Genomic DNA, 20,377 nt, shown 5'->3' with positions numbered 1-20,377 from the left:
CTCGGGGTGCTGTGGGTGTCCGGCCCGAGGCGTCGCTCCCCTCAGGAGGCGGCAGCGGCAGCGAGCGCGCGCGGGAGGTCGTCGGGCGGCGGCGGCGGGAGCGGCTGTGGGAAGGGGCCGCCGGCGGGCCGGCCCCGGCATGGGGCGCTGCTGGGGCCGCCGCCTTCGCCGGGCCCGCCGCGCCGCCGGAGGCTGCCTGCGGCGCCGCCCGCGGGGCCTGTAGGGGCGGCGGCGGCGGCATGAGGAGCCGCGGCGGCCGCCGGCTGTGAATGGGCGTCGCGGCGGAGCGGGAGGAGCCGGAGCCGCGGGAGCCGCCGCCGCCGCCGCCGCGATGGCTCAGGAGAAAATGGAGCTGGACCTGGAGCTGCCGCCGGGGAGCGCCGCGGCGCCGGGCGACGGGGGCGGGCTGAGGCGGTCGAACAGCGCCCCCCTCATCCACGGGCTCAGGTGAGCGCGGCCCCCGCGGCCTGCGGCGCCCGCGGAGCCTGCGGGGGTGCTGCGCGCCCCAAGGTCCTTGTGCCCTCCCCCCCCCGCACCCCCGCGCATCTGTATTAAAGCAATGGGGATGCTGCATCTTCTGCTTGAGGGGTGAAACGCCAGGTGGTGGCGAGTGTCCTGAGCGCTGCGGGGCTGGGGTAAGGTACCCACCCGGGTAGGTGCGGGGCGGCCTGGCCACGCCGCGGTTTCCTCGAGACGTTTCCATCCCGCTCTGCTGTCCCCTTGCGCGGCTGGGGCGAGCGCTGTAGGGGTGCACAGCCTCCCAGATGAAGTGGTGTGTTTCTGTGATTTCTGTAACGGTTCGCGTTTGTCAAAGAGCATTCCCTGCGTTACGTAAGACTGGCACGGTAAACGTTTTCAGAGGAACCAGACTAATTCAGTGAGGGGCCTGGCTGGAGGGACCCCGAAGGATACCTAAGCTGCACTTTTAGGCTGAGTGTAAAACCGTGTGTCAGTTGTTTTGTGAATTATTCAGGACGATACCGGTTATGATGTACCGATAGAACACTAGGAGAAACACAAGGGGCTGTGCAAACAGTTTTGCCTGGATAGTGCCTTCAGCGCGGTGGCGACTGGTACTTGCAGGGTGGGCTGGATGTTTGGGCTGTGGTCCAGGCCAAGGTCTCCCCAACTGACAGGGCAGAGACAGTGGCAGTCCCAGGCACGGGCTAGGAGGAAAGCTCTCACGATACGTGTGGTCTATGTATGGTAAGTCTAGAACGCAGAAGTCCTGTTTCTTGCCTCTTCTGAGCTGTCATAAAGTTGGGAGGTGCCCCCACATCCACCATCCATGGTGTGGCTAACACCTAACTTAAAGGTGGTCTTCTACGTGCTGCTACTTGTGGTATGCCTACTACAGTGTGGGAGAGGATAAGGTATGAAATTTTGTAAAAGATAGTATAATGCATGATAAGTTCTTACTTTTTTTTTTTTTAAATTAAATGTCATGCTTCTGTAAGGAATTAGATATCAAGTGATGAATAGATCTCATAAATCCTCTGTACCAAAATGGCTAATATTTCATCACAATTCAGAGAAAATATTAATTCTTGCCTCTTATGTCATCATTTAATGTTAAGTAAACATATTTGCACTTTTTAAATATACATATAACTGTAATGAAACATCTATCTTTTTATATTTCCGTGGAGTATGGCTCTATTGTGAATAGTAGTTGTTCAGCAGGGAGATTTCCAAGCAGGTAAATTGATTATGTATCTGAGACATAGACATATTTCGTCACCTCCTCAGCCCTATAACTTTTTTCTTATAAACTAGGAGACCCTTGACACTTTGTTTGTTTGTTTGCTTTTTAAAAAGCATCCTGTAGCCATGCTGTAAACAAATTATTTCATTCAGTCTCTGAGCACGGAGGAGAAGGGTAAGCCCCAGCTCTTACTTTGAAACTGCACATATAGCAGGCGTTTATACAAATTAAACGGGAATCTCATTAAATTAATTTCAGGTGGCTGCAGTGGTTTGCCTGTTACTTAGGAATTTTCCAGCTGTCTTTGAAAGATTGCAGTTCTTGGCAAGAAACTTCAGTTTTTCCCAGAGTGGCTTTGTAGGGTAAACAGAAACAAAAGCATCTTGGACAGCTTGCTTTTTCTGCTCTACCACTGCCTACTGTCTTGATTTCTTCATTAAGAGATTTAATGAGAAGCTTTGGGAATGGGTTACTTGGAGCCAGAGAACGTCTGTAGGTGAAATTTTTTTAGATCATGGAGTTTACCTTTCACAGAACTTTCAATTCCTGTTTTCATGCTGAATCAAAATGACTTTTAATGGGAACCATCAGAATTTTCTGTGAAAAGTGAAGTTTGAGATCTGACCAGCTCTGGTGTTTTCGCACAGAAGTTTGAAGGTAAAGATACTTGTAGGGCTTGCTTCTCTCCCTCTTTTCTTCTCCATTTAGCACTGAATATTGGACTTGGCTTGTGATAAAGGACTAGGGACTCTTTCAAAGCTGTTTTCTCCGTTCAAAACCTGGATTTCAGAACGTACTGTTTAAGCCATGTGCTTGTGTACCAGTACATGTGTACTAAAGAGAAGCTGTAACTGTTGGCCTCAGGCAGTAAATCTCATCTCTCAACTTCAGACCGTTGACCCTTAAACTTCTCCTGTTCCAGCTCCTATCAAATCACAGTTGTTTGCTTTCTTGTAGATATAACCTGAATGAAACTTTTTTTGGAAGTTGTGAATGATGCCTATTCATTTGTACTTGATGTTTTAGAAAAAGGGGTCAATGCATTCATCTTAGTGCAAAAGATGGTGCTTGTAATAGTGGCTAGAGTTATTTTGGATGAGTTTATATTAGCTTTTTATTTCCGAGGGAAGCTTATTTGTTACCTTTTATCTAACTATAAGTTTACAAAAAAAATCTAAAACATGCATGCCTAGCTGGTGTATTTTAAACTGAAGGACTCTGTTTATGATGTGTCTTTAAAATACACTTAATGAAGTTTAGTTTGATTATTAGCCTTTGCGACAAGCTAATACTATTGGTCAATTGGTCAGGTTAGTTTTAAGAAATATTATTTTATGTAGTGCTTTTGTTCATCTGAGGCTAGCAGTTGAGACAAGGATATAACCCAGTGGCTTTTTGTAATTTGGTTCTAATTATGATTGTAGACTTGGATATGTGTGCCTATGCAGATCCTCAGTGATTTTTTGGGCACAGGGATTGTAGGATTGTGGCTCTGAATTTTTATTCTAATGACCGTAAACATTCATTTAATTTCTGTAGTCTTGTTCATTAAGCACAGATCAATGGCTGTTGATAAAACCGGTGATGGCAGGAGAAACTTACTTTAGGCATCAAGAGAATTCAAATGTTTTCTTGGAGAAAGGAGACCATGTTATATCAAACAAATAAAGTTCTTTTATTTTAAATGGATGTGTTCCTTCCTGATTAGAGACGTGACTGTGGTCAAAAGTCTTAGGGCTTTCAAAACTGGATTTCCAGTATGTTTAATTTAACCTCTGCTAAAGAAAAGTTCATAACTTATTAAATGTTCTTAGCAATCACCTTGACTGAAGTACTGTATTTTTGATTCTACTGGCATTGAAGCTACTTTCAGTTACTGATTATGTGCTATTTACAAATTTGTTCTGTTGAATGACTTGTTTGAAGCGATAGGCAGTCTGTAGCCGTTCCAAATTTAATAAATTCCCACAGAAATGATCAGTCTTAACAATTGTGCAGTCATTCTGATGACTCGGTATGATTAATCAGCATCATGAAGTGAAGTAGCTGGGACTTGGGGGAAGAGCGATTTGTTTTCGGCTCTTGCCGGCAAACTGAAAGAATACTTACGTACCTATTTCTCGAATGCTTTGCCTTGAAATGATAGCTGTCTTAGAATTTGAAACTGAGATTATATTAAGAGGTACTTTTTGATGGGGAGGAAATGGCTCTTGCATTTGACAAGTGTTTCTTTTCACAGTGATAATTCACAGGTGTTCCAGGCTAACGTTTTGCGAACCCGCAGGAACAGTACAACAGTTATGAATCGTCATAGTCTGGTAAGAAAACGATTAGACCAACCACATTAGGCCGAAAACAGAAGTGTACAAACGGGATTAAAGAAAAAAAAAAAAAAGAGATTGTAGGCTATGAAACTAATACTGTGTGTTTTCAGAAACAAGACTCTAAACTGTGACATTAGTATGCCGTAGCCATGGTGAAACGTTATTTACAGACCATTTGGCCTTAGAGAGCACTTATATTTCATTGCGATCATAACTTTGTTTATAATATGCAAGCAGATGTTCTAACATGGAATAAGAAAGGTATTTTGCAAATAAAACTAACTATACAAGATGTGTTGTTGTTCAGTAACCAAAGGGCTAATCATCTCTGATGTTTAAGGAGAAAAAAAAAAAAGCAATCACCTAGCTGACTGGTATAACGTAATCTTGAGACTTCCAGAATGAATGATTCCGTATCTCTCAAACGTTCATTTGTGATTTCAACTTCTGTTGAAATGGAATTACTGAATTATTACAGCTCTCAAAGTCTGATTTAAAAAAAAAAATGTAAAAATATAGTGCTTCAACACAGAGGAAATACTATTTTTCTTGTATTATAGTACCTTATGAATAGTGTGAAAAGGTGTGACTTTGATTTAGAAAATCTGTGCAAGATAGCATGGAATGGTTTGCTAGCCCTTATTGGAAGGGATAAGGTACGTGGGGTAGTTACTTCTTCTGGCAAAAAATTCGTTTTGGTTATACTTTGACGTATAACCAGAAATCAGAGTTTTCCCCTTTTCCTCTAAAACAGACTTATGAAACAGATACACACAGGGTAAGAAGCCAGCTGCATACAGTTCACTATTAGAATTTTGGAAAAACTAGGACGTGTTGGGGGGGGGGAGGTTAGTGTTAGTTCTCTTTTAAGTATGAGAAACAAAATAGTGCTATCATATAAGTTTTCAGTGCGTTCTGATTTGTAGATACCCATAACTTTTGCAGAGCTGGAGTCCCCTGTAGTGCTAATGGCAATTATCCTTTTTTTAGCTACCTTTTGAAGATGCTTTAGAAATAGTCCGCTAGCCCTGTGTTAATGTTTGAAGACTACTATTCTATTGTTTTCTTGGCTGATGCCCCTTAGCTAAAATTCTATTTTAAAATTAGGACATACAACTACTTCAGCAAAGACTTGCATCTATAATAGAATTGGGATGCTTATGTAAAGGTTTGGAAAGATTGTTGGGAAAACCTTTCTCCTCCTCCTTTAGCATGTCTCCTGTTTAAAAAAAAAAAAAATTAATCGTAATGGAACAAATTCTGGTGAAGAACTCTTAAGCAACAGTCTTTCTATTCATGCATTTTTAGGGTTGCAGCATAGGGTGCTTATGCTTATACTTGTGGTCAGACTGAAGGAGAAACAAAGGCGAAAGCTCAGCTTACTGGGTTTCCTTCTTAAAGATCTTCAATTAATTGTTGGGGGGGGGGGGAGGAAGCTAATTTAGGGAGCATTGGCCCATTAAGGCCCAGGGTTTTGTTTTTTGTTAGCTTGTTGGGAACCAGAAGACAGTTCAGTGATGGACCGGCTCTTCTATCTGTCCTGAACCACAGAGAGATGTTGTTGTTTTTTAGATTTTGTGACTTTCTTCTGAATATCGTCGACAGCAGATTGGAACAATTTTGACTCGGTGGCCCGAGAAATGCAGTACTTGAGAACAAAAATTATTCTAGAGCTAACAAAGGAATTTTCAGGACACTTTGCAGCTTATGTTTAGCTTACGTTTTTGGGTTATGTTTTCATGTCTGAAGTGGAAGCTTTTCAGGGAAGGCAGTGTGAGTATCGAAAGCTAGAGGGTTGTAGTTCAAGATCAAGAGGTTGAAAACAGGGTAAGTCTCTTCTCCCCTCTTTCCTCTCCCCCCTGTGTTCTCCTGCATGAAGAGCTCTTTCTTCACACTCATCTTAACGCCTGGAGCGATGTGGGACTCCTTTCTTCCTTTCCCTTTAGACTCTAGGGAGCACAAGTCAGAGACTCGAAGGAAACACCAGCAGCTGTGAGGATTTACCCACGTGGCCTTGCAGAGGTGCAGTTCGTGAGCTTGTAGTTCATGGAACTCAGAAGAATGGCTTAAAACGTGTGCAAAATCTGTTTGAGAGAACATGCTTGTATGTATTGTGACCACAGCATAACTTCACAGGGGGTTTTCTGAAAGGTCTAGTGAGCTCTAACACTTTCCGGTGCAGTGACTACTAGCTGTTAATGATTTGTAGTTTAATTAGCTGATCGGAAAGGAACATCTCTGAACCAGCGTTCACTTCCTCATGGGAAGGTGTTCTTAACTCTTCATCTCACTTTATTAAGTTTATTAATTATTTAAGTTTATTAAAAAGTATACTAAAAGTTACCTCTCTTCCTCACCCCTGTTGACCAGCTGCTGATAAAATACAGCTTAAGTTTTGCTGATGCTAAAAATGAACGTGGAACCCTACATCAGCACCTTGTCCACTTTGAAATAGCTTGACTAATTCTTAGTGACTTTGAATTATGGTCCTCTTAGGAAGGACAGGATGGAATTGGAAAGGAACTTAGAGATCATCTCATCCTTCTACTGTCTTAAGCCAGGATCAGCTATAGATAAACCATTTTTGGGAGATGATTAACCTCTTCAGCATTAAGGACTTTAACTGCACCTGATATTCTTGCTATAGCAGAGGAATAAGTGTCGTTTTATGATGTTTGGGAAGCTATTCTAGGGTGCTAAATGACGTGAGCTCTGGTAGGTGTGATTTTACAACAGATGGATAATGAAGTATATTTCAAAAACCACTTTCTTCTGTAATTAGAAAAACAAATCCAAGTTTTATTACAGTGTAAACTGTAATAAGGAGGGAGAAAAGGTTCAATAAGTGACTAAAACGTTATTTTAGTATTATAAATACAGCTGAATGTTTTGTGCCATGTTAAACCATGAAAAATACTTAGTAGCACTTAGTAAAAACTTAGTAAAAACTGATTAATAATTCTGTTTCTCTAATCTGTTGTGTTAACTCTTGAGGGAATAATGGGAGTTGTTAAAATGCTTTGGTGATAACTGAAGGTCATATTCTAGCTCCATCTTCAGGGCTGTTGTGGTGGCAGTTCCAGCTACTCAGCTAAATTCTAAAATATTCTTTTATTTTTTTGAATAACTTCTCTGAGTCCCAGGCTCCAGCTGTTTTGTAATGATAATTGCAGGGGCAGCTCTGCCATTCTGACTATGTCTTAATCTGCAGTTTTTTGATGCTAAATGTTACTGCCAAGGAAGGCTCAACTATGTTCAGTTATTGAGTGTTTATTTCCTCCCAGAAGATATCAGTGGCATCTAGTGAGTAAACGGTTTTCTCAAAGCAGAGCGTTTTAGACCTGTGGTTAGATGCTCAGCTATTGTTTCAGCAAAAGTGGTTGGTTGGTTTGTTTAAAAAAGCTGAGCAAGTTCCCTGTTAGGATCCGCTGTGTTGGCAGAAGACAGGGGGCAGTGCAAGGAGGGAAATGGAAGGGCTTTGGTGCCTGGGGCAGGTGACTGCTTAGTTTGGCTTTGCAGCCAGACTGACACTTGTAAAACTTTACCCTCTGTGAGAGAGATACTGCACCTGTGTGACATACCGGAAGAGGGAGAAATGGGAAGGTGCTTCTCTTCCACGGGATATTCTAATAGTTTCTAATGTTTTCTATTAAGTTTGTGCTCCCCTAAAACATCTCGGATTTAAGAAGCATAATTTTAACAAATGAGTTTAATCTGCTTTAGCAGGTATCCTTTAAAAGCTGCTGAGGCTTCTGATAATTTCTTTTTACAAGAATTAAATCAAAGGACTATTAGCAGGGAAAAGTGTTTTCTGAGCATTGACAAAACAAGGATCATGACTTGTTGGAAACAAAATGTAGGATCCTCAGGATTAGATTTAGTCAAATCTGTATTAGATTCTATAGAGGAATAGTTAACTGCCTTTTTCTGCTTTTTACTTTTACGTACCGGTTTGGTATGTATTCTGTTCACGTTAAACCTTAGAGTGAGTGGATCATAGTTATAAAATTAAAATATAAAGAGTGGAACAAATGCATTTCTACTGTGCAGTGATGGAGTGAATGGACAGGAATGTAGTATTGTCCAGAGCCTTTTCTCTGTGTGAGAATTGAGGTCAGCTGAAGGTGTATGTTGGCTGTTACAGTTTGGAGGAATTTCTACTAGGTGCGCAGGATTTTGGGAAGCTCAATATAATAGTAAAGCTGGTGTGAAGTGGACTTAAATAGCTAATCGAAATGTTATAACTGCTAGATTGTAGTAGTATATACTATGATGACTTCTGATGAAAGCTTTAGACATTCTACGTGTGAGTGTGATAGGCTAGTATTTTTTGAAAGAAAAAAGTGTGGCGTGTGTATATACGTTTTGATATAAAAATATATAAATATGTATATTTATTTAGAGGGAAGATTCTGGATATATGACCTCATGTTAATGATCTATGATAACTTGCCATGACTTTTTGTATAAGGCAGCAAGATCTTTGCATTCTCCATGGCACTGATCGGAAGATGCTGCAGTAAATAGATAAGTGAATGACTGTTAATTCTCTAATTTCAGCATAATGAAGAGCTCTAGTAATGTTTTGTTTGAAGCTGATGAAGCCTCATATTGCATAAAGTGTGATAAACAGTAATGATATGCACCTTTCTTATCGAGAGCACATCCATTTTACAAAAACACGTTGTTTTTGTAAACACGTTTATTTGGAGGAGTTGTCAGGCTTACAGAGGGGAGGAGGTTAGGTAAAACTGACTAAAGCTTTGAATTTTTGATCCCAGAAGGGATAATGACAAATGTCAATTGATGATTAAATGTTTGAGGAACAGGAAATATATGAAAGGAAATGATATTTTAACTACTTGTTTTGTTTTTGCATGTGCAGTTTTAGATCATAATTTTCCAGTGAGAAGATCTTGATGCAAAACTGACAAAATTAATAGAAAAGTACTTTTAGTGATATCGTATCTGATTTCATTTTCCATCACTTGAATTGGTGAAGCCGTTGAGAAACCTTAAGGAAGGTATTTAACTCTTTGCTAGCCCTCTGATAGCTGAATTTTTTTCATCTGTCAGAATACTCATTTATAGGCCGGTAACAATCCAGAAAACTTTCTGCACAATGTGTGGTTTTAGCTTTGTGTTTTTAAAGGATCTATTGGGGAGCCTTCTGAACTACTTAAAACAGGTTAAATATTTGTGCAGCCATATCTTTTAAGGGCAGCTGTGTGATAGTTAAAAGTCAATTCTATAAAGAAGGCTATGAGTTCTAGTAGTCTGGAACTGAAGTGGAAAGCAGGTTGATATCCATTAGCATCTCTCTGAGCATGCGAAACAGTATAATATGGAAATATATATTATCATGTTCTTGTAAGTACTTAATATAGTTTGCATACTCTGCAAATCTTAGAAAAGTTGCTTTTCATCTGGGAGATTATTTTTTCTGAGATTGAGATAGCATTTTAGAGTGGATACTAACATCCTAACACCTTTTCCTCCCTTCTCCTGTGTTTTTTAAGAACGTTTCAATTGTATGTGGCTTTGTTTTGCAGTTTGTGCCATCATCTCCTGTTCGTATTCCTAGCAGCCGTCTTCATCAAATCAAACAGGTAAGTGCATGTTATTATTTTTTGGAAACAGTAAGTTGTTTGTAGTTTTTTCGTTTTTTTTTTTTCCCATTAAAGTGCAACATCCTTCAAATGACTATTGATTTTGCTTTGAAGCGGTAGTATAGAGTCTGCAGCAGTCTATCGCGTCAAAGTGCTTTCAAAACTAAACGTTGTATCTGTTTTCAGAGTTCCAAATTTTATAAAAAGGTAGAACGTATCTTATAGAGATAAGAAGATTTGAATGGAAAGAGAAGAGAAATCTTATAACGGACATTTTAGCAAGGAAGCTTTCAATGTAAAACCTTAGGGTAAAATTTCACAGAGTTTTTGGCTGCAGTGCCAGCGTAAATATTCAGGGCCAATGACAGCGCGTTCCTTGTGTTGGCACAAGAATTTGTGCAGCCAAAAAATGAGCTGGATAAGGAAGCAATCTGGCTAAAAAAATAGTTGAGACTTCTGGCTGGGCTATTTTTCATCTGTATAATTTTCTTATCCAGGTCACTGTACTTGTGCTGTTACAGCGTCAGTGGAGGGGAAGGGCACCAGATCAAATACCTAGGAAGGGAGAGGGGTGTGGCAAATATCTGAGTTGCCTTAAATAGCATTACCACCAGACAGACCACAATCTACAGGCTCACATTTCAGAAACAGCAATCGCAAACTTTTGTAGCTCTTCCACTTTTTATATTGACTTTTTGACAGTAGAATGCTTATAAAACTGACTTGAAGATGCTTGGTTTTTTGTTTTTTTTTTTTTAACTTGCTAGTTTTCAAATGGATAGGCTTGTTTTCTTTCTTTGTACTCTGTAAAAATCAATTTATGCTTCAGCCAGAATTTTTGGGGTATGATATCTGAAGTGGGTTGTATGTGCTCTTGCTTCCCACCTTAGATTTTAAAGGTGCATAGTAATCCTGTAGAAAAGAAATACTTGCTTTCACTATGTAAATAATTTACTGGCTTAAAGAGACTCTGAAGCACTCAAGTCAGTTGGAGAGCTTTTTTTATTAATATAAAGTTTGGATTAATATGCCAATCTGATGAGAGCAAGGGGATGAACTCAGTACTGTGCTTCTATTGCTATATTTATTACATGAAGTAGTCTTTGATGTTTCAAAATTTTAAAAAATGTTTTGTATTAATAATTATTTCATATGCACATTTATTAAAGTGAACAATTACATTTCTTAATTTGTGTTTGATCATTAAGTTCACTAATCGAATTTCTCTTTCATGTATACTTACAGGCACAGATGGGGACCATGTGTTGTACTTCTGATTTTTTTTTCAAATCTTAGCAAATAATCACCAATTGAACTAATGTAGGAAGAATCTTCCTATGTAGGATTGCAGACAGTGAAACTAGTTATTTAAACTCTTTTCTTGAACTAGCCTGAATTAGTCCTTCACTGAACACACTGGATAGTATTCAATTAGTTTTAAGAAATGGCTCTTGCCTTAAGAGGGGATTGAATCAAATGTGTTTATGCTTGCTCTAATATTTAGTTTGTGTAATTTTATACCTTTGTTCCATTTCAGTAATATTTTATAGATGTTTTAGGGAAAAAAAACCCCACTGAAATCCTGAATTTATTACATACAATGCATTGTATAGAAATGAAATGCTGACAGCTTCTAGTTAGTTTCTAAGCATTGTATAGAAATGAAATGCTGACAGCTTCTAGTTAGTTTCTAATACATAGAGTAAGGTAAGAATCCAGTCATGCTTTTAAGGATTACCTATGTTAGTTTCTATCCTCTTGAAGTGAGGAGCCAGGAGGAATAGTTTCTACTTTATGAAATTATTTTATGCAAGATTATATAAAGATACTCTAGCATATGTAAAAGCTTTGGTCACGTTATTGCTCAGTTTTGTAACCATCTCTTGAATGGTGATGAAAATGAAAAAACTACGTGAGAAACAACCAACTCCCATGAGCAATACTTTTTATGTGATGGTTTCTCTTAAGTCGGCTACAATTCTCTTCTCTAACGCTCTGTCTTTACCTTCCTTCACACCATCTGCCTTCATATAATAAACAATTTAAGATTATTGTTACTTAAGATAGTTAGCTGAATTATATTGACTCCATACCTGAGTGAACTGAAGGTAAATTTCTTCTGGTTTGCTGGAGCAAACCTTTTTTATTTTTTGAAGTCTTTATTTTTCATCTGCTAATCTCTTTTAGGAAGAAGGAATGAATTTGATAAACAGAGAAACAGTACATGAAAGGTGAGCCTTAAGGCAAAGTATACTTAGTATACTAGTATACTTAATGAAATATTTTACGGGCCTGAGACAACACATTTCATTTCTTCCTTATAGAGAAGTGCAAGTAGCAATGCAGATGAGCCAGTCATGGGAGGAGAGCTTGAGCCTGGTAATACATTCATGATTTAATTTTTGTTATCAGTGTTAGGACACTAGAGACTTTCATGTCAACATTTTCTTACATAATTTGACTTAAAAATGATGAGGATATATTGCTGCTTTTGGTCAGCAGTGTTTCACACTAACAAGACATAAAGTTATCAGTTGTTCAAGGATATATGTGGGTTTCTTGGGGTGATATTCAAAAAGCAAATTGCACAGATACCTGCCTGTCCATATTTTCTTCCGTTTTCTGGTACTCAGCAAATAACGTTTAAGGCTTTTTTTTGTTGCACATAATATATCTCCTCATAAATGGCTGCATTTAAAAAAAAAAAAAAAAGATTAACATGAACGAGGATAATTTTGGAATCTTATTCAATTCTAAACAAAACGATCATTTTTATATTAAAATACTTGCTCGTAGGATCCTTAATTATATGTACTATTTACAGAGTGACAATGATTGTGAAAAGTCGTCATCACCAAAGCAAGTAGACTTTATCCCAGTTTCTCCAGCTCCTTCACCTACCAGAGGAATAGGGAAGGTAAGCAAAATGTAGTAATAAAGGTTTTATCTTGGATTATGCTAAATAAATTAAACCAAGTTAATAGCAAAAGATGAAGCTACCTTCTCCTTTCTACTTCAGCTGTAAGCAAAAAACTGGAGAATAAAACAAAAAAACTAAAATCCAGAAACAGAAAACGGCAGCTAGCGGTTGCATATTTTGTGGATGTGAATTTCTGTGGAGTGTCTGACTGTTAACCTGTTACTATTATTCTTTATTTGCCTTTCCTTTAGAGTAAGAGGAGGGGGCATACATCATCATTTTTATAAACTAGTTTAATCAGACTATGGCAAAATAAATGCTTGTCAACTTGCATGTATTCCACATGAAAATGAAATCCGTCCAACTTTTTCTAGATTTTTTTTTTTTCCTCTCCTTCTTAACCACAAATGGTATCTCGGTATACCCAGCCAGATGGGCTGGTTGCTTTAAATTGACAGTGGGTTATTTATTTACCTGTAATTAGGCCCAGTTGTTACTATATGGGTATAGTACAGTGTTTATACGTAAATAACTCAAACTATTTTGCTCTCAGCAATGTTTCTCACCATCTTTGCAAAGTTTGGTGAGTAGTAGTGGATTACCTCCAAGTCCTAGCCCAAGTCCAACAAGGCGATTTCCAAGGTAAGTACCAGACTCTGTTAATAATAGGAAGTTGGCCTATCTTGTTCACAGTAGGCTTTTGAAATCTCAGAATTTGTCATAAATATAATTAAATTTGATTTCTAATCCTGAATATCACTTTATATATTCATATACACTTTAGATTTTATAACACCCTGAGTATTTGTTAAAATCCTCATGTCTTAACATCAGGAAGCTGGGCTGCATTTCAACCTCTGATTTTGCAGTGTAGTCTATTGCTCTTAATCGCACATTAAATAATTGAATTATAAGGAATTAAAATGGATTTAGGGGTTTATTAGGCATTCTGGATTCAGTTGTATTGGATATTGTTTTGAGTGATGTGGGCACAATTGAACTTGATCAAGCCAAAACAGTTCAGCAAAGTACAGCTGTCAACTGAGATGTAGTCAGCACCTAGGTGTGAGCTTGTAGCCTGTCCCAGTTGTGAAACAATGTGACTTAACTTCTGTTAAGGTCTATGCTTCCTTGTCTGTCTGTCTGCAAAACAAGTTATTTTGAATAGGCTATTTTAATGCTCATGTTTTTAGCGTTTTCCTTTTAGTTGTGTGTTATCTGAACATCTTTTGATTCTTTGTTTTGGGGCTTCCTATGTTAATGATGACACATCAGTGTAGCATCTGCCTTCTTTTAGCAGGAGAAGCCAGAGTCCTATTAATTGCATTCGACCAAGCGTTCTTGGGTCAATAAAAAGAAAAGGTACAGTATTTATTTCTGGCTACTATAATAGGTCAGGTTGTTAATGTGATAGTAATTCATATAGCTTTCTTCCTCATTCTGCTCATTTGGCTGAGACTGTAAAGAATGACTAGGAATAGAGGCTATTACAATGACCAAATACATGGAACTGTTCGTAGTGATAAAACAGAAACACTGGTGAACTAGTATTTACTATTCAGTAAAACTCTAATAATTGTTCTGTCCTAATGCCTCTCCATTGCTGTAGTAGTATGCATCTGATAAGAAACTAATGTAACCTCTTTACTAAAACAAGAAATACAATTATTAGCGTGTTTAGTTTCACAAACAGAAATTTGTGAAAGTCCTGGCTAACTGAAGTGCACAAATACTGTGGATTTAAAATCATAGTGCTACAATACAAGCTGATTCAGAAGCTGGTAGACACCTTATAACTGTATTTAGAAGTTGTTTCTCTATCCCTGCATTTTTCTTCAAATTTCTCTTCAGATTTTGTTGCATCTGTTTTTAAATGCATCTGCACACTTCACCTTTGTAACAGAACCCTTCTGGCTCTGAAACAAGTTTTGAAATACTTCCATCTGAGTTGTGCCATAGCCTATTTAAGTGCATCTCTGTCCATTTTTTTTCTACTGTATTTAGAATTCACAGTCAGTATATGTTTATTGATAATCCTGGACCTTGTTTTAATTGACTGCAGGAGGAAAACAAGCTTTCCTTGTTCTCTTCTCTACTTTGATGGAGCTAGTCAGTGAACTAATTAGTTGAATAAACTGAAACAAAAACATTATTCTGTACTGCTGAAGAATAGGCATTTGATATGTAATTCCTCAATATCTAGTACCTCAATTCACAACTTTAAACTCTCCCAGTGCTTGGACTAAAAGGTTTCCCGGAAATACTCTTAAAATTTCAGCATCAAACATTTATGTTTTAAATTTAAAATAATACTTAACAGATTGTAATGGGTTTGAACCTCTATTTGGTTTGCTCTGTAGAAATACACTGAAAATAGATTTAGCTTAAATGAGAAGTAGTTATTCTTTTATCACCCCTTATCTCTTATTAAGGTGTAACAGAGATGGAAGATCATCCAAAAAGATTATTCCAAGGATCCTCCAGCATGCTTACCCCTGAAGTTTCACATCAGACAGACCTTGGGGGATGGTAATACTGTGCTGTTGTCTGAAATTCATCAGAGGCACTAGAAATATATACTTTTTTTTTAATCTAGCAATGAGCGTGTTTGTATTAATAACAAAAAAAAAAACCCAGCTTCAAACATCCTGTATTTTTGAAGCACTGAGAGTATTACAGTAAATACGCAATAACATTCACTACAATTTTAGAATTTCCAGGGCTGACTAATAATCTTCTGTTAACATGCTTTATGTATGTGGGAGTTAAGCATGTTTAGGAAAAGATACCTCATGGCTGGCTATTTTTTGGAGTCTAGTTTCAAGTTGCAATCAAATGTGAGTGTTAATGCTATGTGTTGGGTTTTTTTTTAATGCTTTTTTGCACTTAGTCACATGGGAAAATGAGTCCATGCCTGACCTTCCCTGGCTGGGAGGAGATAAAAAGTACTACATACAGAAGTGTAATGACTTACACTAAAGCAAAATCCGTCACTATTTTTTTAGTCAAGAGGTTAATAACACATAGGGTGTGCACAGTAAAAACTATCATGTCAGAGTTGTTTACAGTATGTCTGTCCTTTCTGCCTCCCAGCTAAGGCACATCGCTGTGTGCAAGCTTTTAGCCCGTTGCAACGGTGATAGTAAAATGGATGTGTTCAAGGTATTTTAAAAGCATACCCCCGCAGCCCCAGCCTAATCACAGTAGGCACAGCAGTGCAGGTTCAGTTGCTGCATCTTGGTTTAGGAGTACATTTTTGAAAAACACTTAAAAGCTGTCACTGAGTGGTAGAACACCTACAGTTAAATTTTTCCGTGTCCTGTGAAATAAGCAATGAGTGGTACAAGAACTATATGTAGTTTATCTTTGAGTCTCCTCAGAAAAGAGGCATCTGGGTATGTAGAGATGCTAGGCTGGGACCCATAGAAGATGGGAGAGGGCTTGCAAAGACATGGTCCACCTGAGGTTTCTAGCCTGTAGACTATTTCTGGGCGAACCAAGGGAGAAAATTGGCAAAATGTTATCTGTCTGTTTGGAAGTGTCTGTAAGGCATATTATTACAGTTAATTTCAAATTGTAGGGCTTACTGTTTCTTCAAGGATGTACATTTATTTTTAGAATCATTTTACAGTGAATGGAAAGCGGTATTTGAAATGTTTCAGGAAAAACTAAATACCTCATTTCTCGTATCTTGATATCACTCTGTTTTCAGTCTGTCGTCACGTGGTCTTGATGACAATAGAAGCAGTGCAGGCTCTTCGTGTGACTCACCAGCTGAGGTTGGCACCAACACAGGCTCTCCGGTCTCACTTTCTGACTCCAGATCTCCGTTTGTACCAGTAGATCTTACAGCTAAGTTACCTATTAATTGAGAAACATAAATCTGCTTAATGGGCGCCAAGAAACATCTGGAAATCTAGAAGACTTTCTGTTGTGTGTAACTGCGTTCTTTATGTGATTGTTCCTCATAGGAACTTCCAGAAATGTCATTATTTCTAGAAAACTTCCAGAATAGTTCCTTGAGGAAGAATTCATGTGTCTAGTAATTTGTATGACACTTACTAAAATACGGTAAGCATTTGAATTACAAATATATTTGATGCTAACATCGGTATACAAGCTGTTGATTTGCAGTGAGTATTGTCTCATTGGTGTAAGTTACAAATATTATATGTACATTCTGCTTGTAGAAAACTTGGCTTTCCAACAGCCGACAGGCTGTGTCCTCGCTAATATAAAATGGTGCTGATGTAGTAACAGATAATTTTCATGTTTGTCCTCAATCTGAAACCAGTGAAGCATCTTAATAATTTATATTTTTATTCCCTGAGTGTTAGCTATTTATTTTTTTGTTCTTGAAAGGAAAGTGGAAGTATTGGAAAAAAAAAAAAAAAAAAGATTTTTCTGCTCTCTGAGGATTGGCTATTAATCAGTTCTGTATTATAGTTGGATTGAAAAGAACAAGTTGGTGAATTGTCATTTTTATATGTTGGATTTTATTCATGATCATGACTGCTGTTGTAACTAAATCCAAATTTGGTGTAGAACATTCTTTTGGGTACTTAGGGGCATTTTGGTTTCTTTTCCCCATTAGATGATGTATTAGAGTGGTAGATGCTCTGTTAAAGGTCTTTTAATGGGAAGGGAAAAAAAGTAATGTTTGGAACAATACACTAAATCCTAAGATTTTAGTATTGAGTGCTTCAGAAGTGCATTATTTTAACAGACCGTATCCATCTTCATATATGACTTCTGTTGGAGAAAAACAGTGAGGGGCCTTGAATGCTTTTATACAGGCTTAAGTGATCGAATATGAACACCTAACTGCAGATTCTTGCAGTGTTTAATCTCCTGATATCACTTCCTGAACTTAATGGCATCAAGTTATTTCTGCTGATGTAAACTTCAAGTGGTGGTTAGAAGCCTAGAATTTAGTCATTTGATATGGATTCTTGTACTATATTTGAAAAGTCAGTTGGGTTGAGGCATCCTGATATCAACCCTGAAATTCCCAAGACAGGAGGAAAAATCTGCAAACCACCATAGACAGCTGTTTCAAATTTTCTGGTGGCAACTTCATTTTGGTTATTGACTCTTATTATGCAATTGAACTTCCCTCCATCTGGGGCCTCGTTTGTATGTGTGTACACATTTGTACTATGTGGTGTTTCCCGCATGGTTAATAATGAAGCAAAATGTTTTATTTTTAAACACTAAAACTTTGTAATGTATAATAAAGTGAGAAAAGAATAGAGACTTCCTGAAGTGGAAGAGAAGCCTGTTCTGAACTCTGCCATAAAAAACTCACACGGATGAAGCTTTGATTGACAGCAGCTATCAAAGGTAGAAATGGAAGATGCAGAGTCGAAGGCCTGGTGATCTGAGGACCAATGACCAGTTTCAGCATATCCTTATCACAGAAATAAAGTAGAATCTATTTAATAGTTTTACTCAGTTCAAGTAAAATATGACACTGTTTACTTCTGCTTTTATTCCTCTTAAATTATTGTAACAGTCAACGTCTGTGTTGCAGGGTGGGTGTTTTTTTTGTTTTTAATTCAAACTGCCCTTTACCCCTGTGGCAAATGGACAAGCCTGTGTTTAATGTCTATTTGCTTTCTCTCTATGATGACATAGCTTAGTTTTGCAATGTCACATATGTGCCAAAGACTTACTGGTGCGTTCACTCTTTGTGGTGATGGCAAGACTGATTTTTTTTTTTTTTTTTTTTTAAATCTTGCTTATTTGTTAAGAATGAACCTCCTCATAATCTGTTCTGGTCTTTTAAAAAAAAAAAATGCATCAATAGGATGTGGATCAACTTGTCTCTTTTCTGTTGAATATTTATGCTATTTTTCAAATAAGTGCCAATAAATGGAAAAAAGTAAATGTGGTCTGCTATTTCTGCACTTTGTTAGGGTAGGAACCGCATTCTTGTTTTCATCTGTGATTAAAAGGTTTTGTTCTTCTTGAATGAAAGTATTTATTATAACCCATTTCACCACATCTAAGTTGGCCCTAAAATCTACAGCACATTTTTCTGTTTTCTTAGTGCAATGCTGTCTTAAAGTTCTGTCACAACTCTAGGAAAACTCAAGAACAAAAATTATGAGTATTTTCAAAAGACGCTGTTGCACTTTTACCTTAGCTATTTCTTTAATAGCTAAATGAGTCCCTAGTGTATGCCCAGAGGAAGTTGTGGTGAAATAAGTTTGGAAGCTGGAAGCTATGGCTCTATAGTGGACAGTACTGGGTCTCTTGCCTTCCATGGAGAAGTGGGGCAGTGTTTGTGGTTTGCATTAATGGGGCCATTAATGCTGTTGGATACACATGGCTGTGTCTTCAGTCATTCTTTTCCCTGATTTTGCAAAACAGAAATCACTTTAAGCTCATAGAAAAAGGTATCTTCATTTCTTGTCCATCCATGTCATCAACTAGCTGCAGTTTTGGAGTCAGGAGGCATGGGTAGTTTTTTCCATTGAAATAAAGATTAGATTTAGGAACCAAATTCTGCTGCAAAATATATATCTGGACTCAGGGAATTAGAATGTTTCACATAATCAACACAACGCATATATTGACTCATGTGCTATTAGTCTTACCTGCATTTGGCCAATTCCCCATTTACTCATGATCAAGGAGTATTGGAGCTCAGCTTGAATCGTATCACAGTTAAAGACTATTGCACGCTATTCCCTAACTGATCTGAGTGTATCTCACAGGTGTCCATGCCTTTGTTCCCATTCTGGGAAGAAATGTGCAGCTTTCTTGTCTCCGTCTGTTTTGGAGCTACTATAATCCTGTATATAAACTTTTTATTCTCCAACTCTTTAGGGACGTGCATCTGTTTCTCTCTAGGATTCTGTAGCCGTGGAGTTTGGAGGGTGGCTGTGAAGAAGTAGAACTTCAGTCCTTGTGAATGTCACCCTTCTGAACTCGTGCTAGTGATCGGCTTTTGATTGGTCTCTTTGAAAACTCGGCTGTCGGTTTTGTTGGCAGCTAAGTCAGGTCTGCGGCCGGTGTGTCTTTCTTGACAACTGATAGGTGTTTTATTTCCTTCTGCCTTCTCCAGAACGGCATAGTTGCCTTGGGAACATTGATAACTGTGCCAGTGCTCGGGAGGACTGTATTTTTGGAATGAACACTAGTGGTTACTGCATTTAGCAGAGGAATAGATACCTCAAGTTAGATGAGCGATACAAACGCCAGGAAAAATGAGCCTGTGCATCAGCCGGTGTAACTTGGTGGTTTCTTCTCTGTGTTGTCAGCAAGCCAGATGACCTGGATTCTCCACTCAACAGCTGCCCACAGTCCTCCTGAAGATTAATATGAGAACTTAATCTCAAATTCGTTTCTTTCACCTTTCTTCGGAAAACCTGAGTGTAAATGATCACCGAGCTGTACAAACAGAAGACTAATCTCCAAGTCTTTTGTATGTTTGTGAATCCCAGATTTTGTGATTTATAAATGTGTATTGTGATTCTAATATTAGTGCTGTATTTGTGAGTCCAGTCTTGCTGGTGTGAGATTATTTGCTGGTGCAGTAAGTAAAGACAGGAGTACCCTCTGTGGAGCTCTATAAACTAGCTTCAAGCTGGATAAGAGCTTGTGTGTTTCTTAGCAGTAGTCGCTTCAGAAATGCTGTTCACTTCATGCTGTTGCAGTCTTGCGTACGTTGGAGTCATAACTCATTTACTTAAAATTCTATTTTGAGAGGGTTTAGGAGTCATAATTAGACTATGCAAGCTCTCCGTATCCTGTTTTAAGCAGCCTTTCATTGTCAGCTGGCAGATGGAGTTCAAGTTGATACCTCTTTTCC

The 20,377-nt window shown here is 38.3% G+C and overlaps 1 protein-coding gene across 5 annotated transcripts; it reads left to right on the top strand.

Annotated features, from left to right (window-relative positions):
- The first annotated feature begins 228 nt into the window (after window positions 1–228).
- Window positions 229–18,447, top strand: LOC104150570 (P2R1A-PPP2R2A-interacting phosphatase regulator 1). 5 transcript variants are annotated; one of them, XM_068957327.1, is made up of 10 exons: window positions 233–447; window positions 3,945–4,023; window positions 9,582–9,638; window positions 11,826–11,869; window positions 11,963–12,017; window positions 12,463–12,555; window positions 13,112–13,200; window positions 13,859–13,920; window positions 14,991–15,087; window positions 16,271–18,447. In XM_068957327.1, exons 1-10 carry the CDS (start codon window positions 332–334, stop codon window positions 16,428–16,430), a joined length of 852 nt encoding a protein of 283 aa, XP_068813428.1. In that variant the 5' UTR covers window positions 233–331; the 3' UTR covers window positions 16,431–18,447. The 5 variants fall into 5 exon arrangements, with proteins under 5 accessions (XP_068813431.1, XP_068813430.1, XP_068813429.1 ...); XM_068957331.1 differs by having other exon boundaries at window positions 248–447; window positions 13,856–13,920; XM_068957330.1 differs by lacking the exon at window positions 14,991–15,087 and having other exon boundaries at window positions 229–447.
- Window positions 18,448–20,377: the final 1,930 nt, after the last annotated feature.

Source organism: Struthio camelus, chromosome 11 (assembly GCF_040807025.1).
Source record: "Struthio camelus isolate bStrCam1 chromosome 11, bStrCam1.hap1, whole genome shotgun sequence".
Taxonomy (NCBI): Eukaryota; Metazoa; Chordata; class Aves; order Struthioniformes; family Struthionidae; genus Struthio; species Struthio camelus.
Note: the sequence above shows the minus strand (reverse complement) of the source record. Positions and strands in the feature narration are given on the sequence as shown.